Source organism: Salvelinus fontinalis, chromosome 13 (genome assembly GCF_029448725.1).
Source record: "Salvelinus fontinalis isolate EN_2023a chromosome 13, ASM2944872v1, whole genome shotgun sequence".
In the NCBI taxonomy this organism is placed as follows: Eukaryota; Metazoa; Chordata; class Actinopteri; order Salmoniformes; family Salmonidae; genus Salvelinus; species Salvelinus fontinalis.
The window spans coordinates 49,856,966-49,859,510 of NC_074677.1; the positions used below are offsets into that span (position 1 = coordinate 49,856,966).

At 42.5% G+C, this 2,545-nt stretch overlaps 1 protein-coding gene across 1 annotated transcript; it reads left to right on the forward strand.

Annotated features, from left to right (window-relative positions):
- The first annotated feature begins 645 nt into the window (after positions 1-645).
- LOC129868875 (P2Y purinoceptor 14-like) lies at positions 646-2,177 on the forward strand. The gene has a single exon (XM_055943198.1). It carries the CDS (start codon positions 646-648, stop codon positions 1,711-1,713), a length of 1,068 nt encoding a protein of 355 aa, XP_055799173.1. The 3' UTR covers positions 1,714-2,177.
- Positions 2,178-2,545: the final 368 nt, after the last annotated feature.

Sequence of the window (2,545 nt, forward strand, 5' to 3'; positions counted from 1 at the left end):
CCAAAAGTATCTGTAATCTGATTACAATATTTATTGTCTTCACAACGCTTGTTTGTAACTCCATAGACCCAGGAGCAGTATATCATAACCTCATATAGTCCCCAAAACAATGAAGTCAAGACAATGTTGGTTTTTCTTCAAATATTACTCATCCTCATCTATCTAGAGATCAATGTCATGACAGGGCCCTCAGAACTGTCTGTCTCATTTTCCCTTCGCTGAAAGCTTTGCGATTGAGGAAGCAACATAAGCTGTCTTAACAGGGATGATTTGATGGTTGACTCACGTCACATCTCAGTATTTCCTTGATGGGACTTGGTTCTGTCAAAAGCACTGCTCATGCACAGGAACTCATTCATTTCAGTCTGAGACTGAGAGTGGAGCAGAGGGCAGGAGCAGCTACCCATGTAAGTTCTTGTTTTCTGGTTGTAATAACATGGCTTGATGATAGTTTATTTCAGACTTCAATCAACACAGCATAATATAACAAATATCGCAACTTTCATACATTTTGTTTATTTGATTTGATTATACTTTTTCTTGCATTGAAAGAAAACAATTGTATACATGGTGTTTATAAAACACTGTCTTTGAAATATATGGGTTTTAATTAAACTTTTGCCTTTCTTTAGCTGATTGATCAGCATGTGTCGTCCATGTGATTCAGCTTGTGTCTCGGCCTTTGGGACTAGATTGAATACCACCGTTAGTGGGACGATGATGGAACTAGGAGTAAACACCAGTGGAGTTGATGTAAACGGCAACTGTGAGATCCATGACGGCATCCTGTATCCTGCCTTACCCATTCTCTACTCAATAATCTGCTTCTTCGGCCTGGTCAGCAACACCATGACCATATTTGTGTTCTTCCTGAGGAAGCACTCCGGCTCGTCCATGGCTGTGTACATGAGACACCTGGCCATAGCTGACTTCCTGTTGGTGCTGTGTCTGCCTATGCGGGTCTATTACCACAACAGCCAGGGCCCCTTCTACATCTGCAAGGTGCTGGGCATCTTCTTCTACGTCAACATGTATGCCAGCATCCTGTTCCTCAGCCTGATCAGTCTGGATCGCTACCTGAAGATCATCAAGCCTGTGTGGGTCCTGAGAATCCACAGGGTGCGGTGGAGCCACCGGGCGTCCTTCTCGGTTTGGGCAAGCCTGGTCCTGGGCATGTCTCTGTTCTTCCTCAGGAATGACAGGCAGCAACCCTGTGACATGATCTGCTTCCACTTCCACCGTAAAGGTCTCCTGGGGGGCCTGGCCAACCTCACCATGGTGGCCTTCTTCTGTGCCACCTTCATCCTCGTCCTCTGCTTCTACGCCAGCATAACCACCAAGGTGAGGACCATGTCCTTAGGGAACCGGGACCCCAAGGCCCAGCGGAGGAAGAGCAGGGTGGTCCGGAAGACTTTTGTGGTGCCGGTGATCTTCACACTGTGCTTCCTGCCATACCACCTGGTGCGAGTGCCCTACGTGCTGGCCCAAATGGATCTGATTCAGGCCCTGGACAGTAAGCAGATTCTTCACATCCTCAATGAGCTCACTCTGCTCCTGTCTTCCCTCAACAGCTGTCTGGACCCCATAATCTACTACTTCCTGTCCTGCACCTATAGGAGGACCATCCTCTGTGCCCTGCAAGGACAGTTCAAGACCATGTATGCTGTTACCAGTAGACACATCATTATTAATCAATCTATCACAGAGATATAGAGCTATCTAAGGCAGGGAGTTTTTAACATTTTGCACAATGGGGTTAGAAATCTATTTAGATTAGTAACTGAGAAATGATGTATAATAATGTACAATACATGTTAATACTGTTGATACTATTGACTCTATAAAATAAAGTATAGAAGGGTATTATTGAATGTACATTATGAAAGATGAATATATATATGAACTATTGTTATCAAGTTCTTACTGGACTTTGTAGATATAATTGTTGGTCCAGTAAGAATGGTGTTTGTATGAGTATTTGTACAGTCTGCGAGTATATTACTCACACTTATGGTGACCTTAGGTTGTCATTGTTAAAAGGGCATTATAAACCGGGTGGTTCGAGCCCTGGATGTTGATTGGCTGAAAGCCGTGGTATACCACGGATATGTCCCCCAAAATTTTTATTGTCACAAAACTTCTGTTGACTGAAAACGTATTAATTCAATGAAGTACTAACAAAAGCTGTAATGGCCATGTTGTGTCAGTCTTGTACACTTTTTAAAATGTATTTTTCATGAGATCAATAAATGTATATTTCCACACAATAGAAAGCCTTGAAGTTTATTCATGTGAATATTTGCCTTTTACAGTTGCATAAGTTCATTAAAGATACTGATTAATTAAGTTCACCAAAGTTAGTTTCTTTTGATGTTCATGATGTCACGCCCTGGCCTTAGTATTCTTTGTTTTCTTAATGATTTTAGTTAGGTCAGGGTGTGACATGGGGAATGTTTGTGTTTTTGTCTTGTCTTGGGTGGTTATATGGTAAAGGGGGCGTTGGGTTTAGTGTATGGGGTTGTGTTTAGTAAATGTGTCTAGGTAT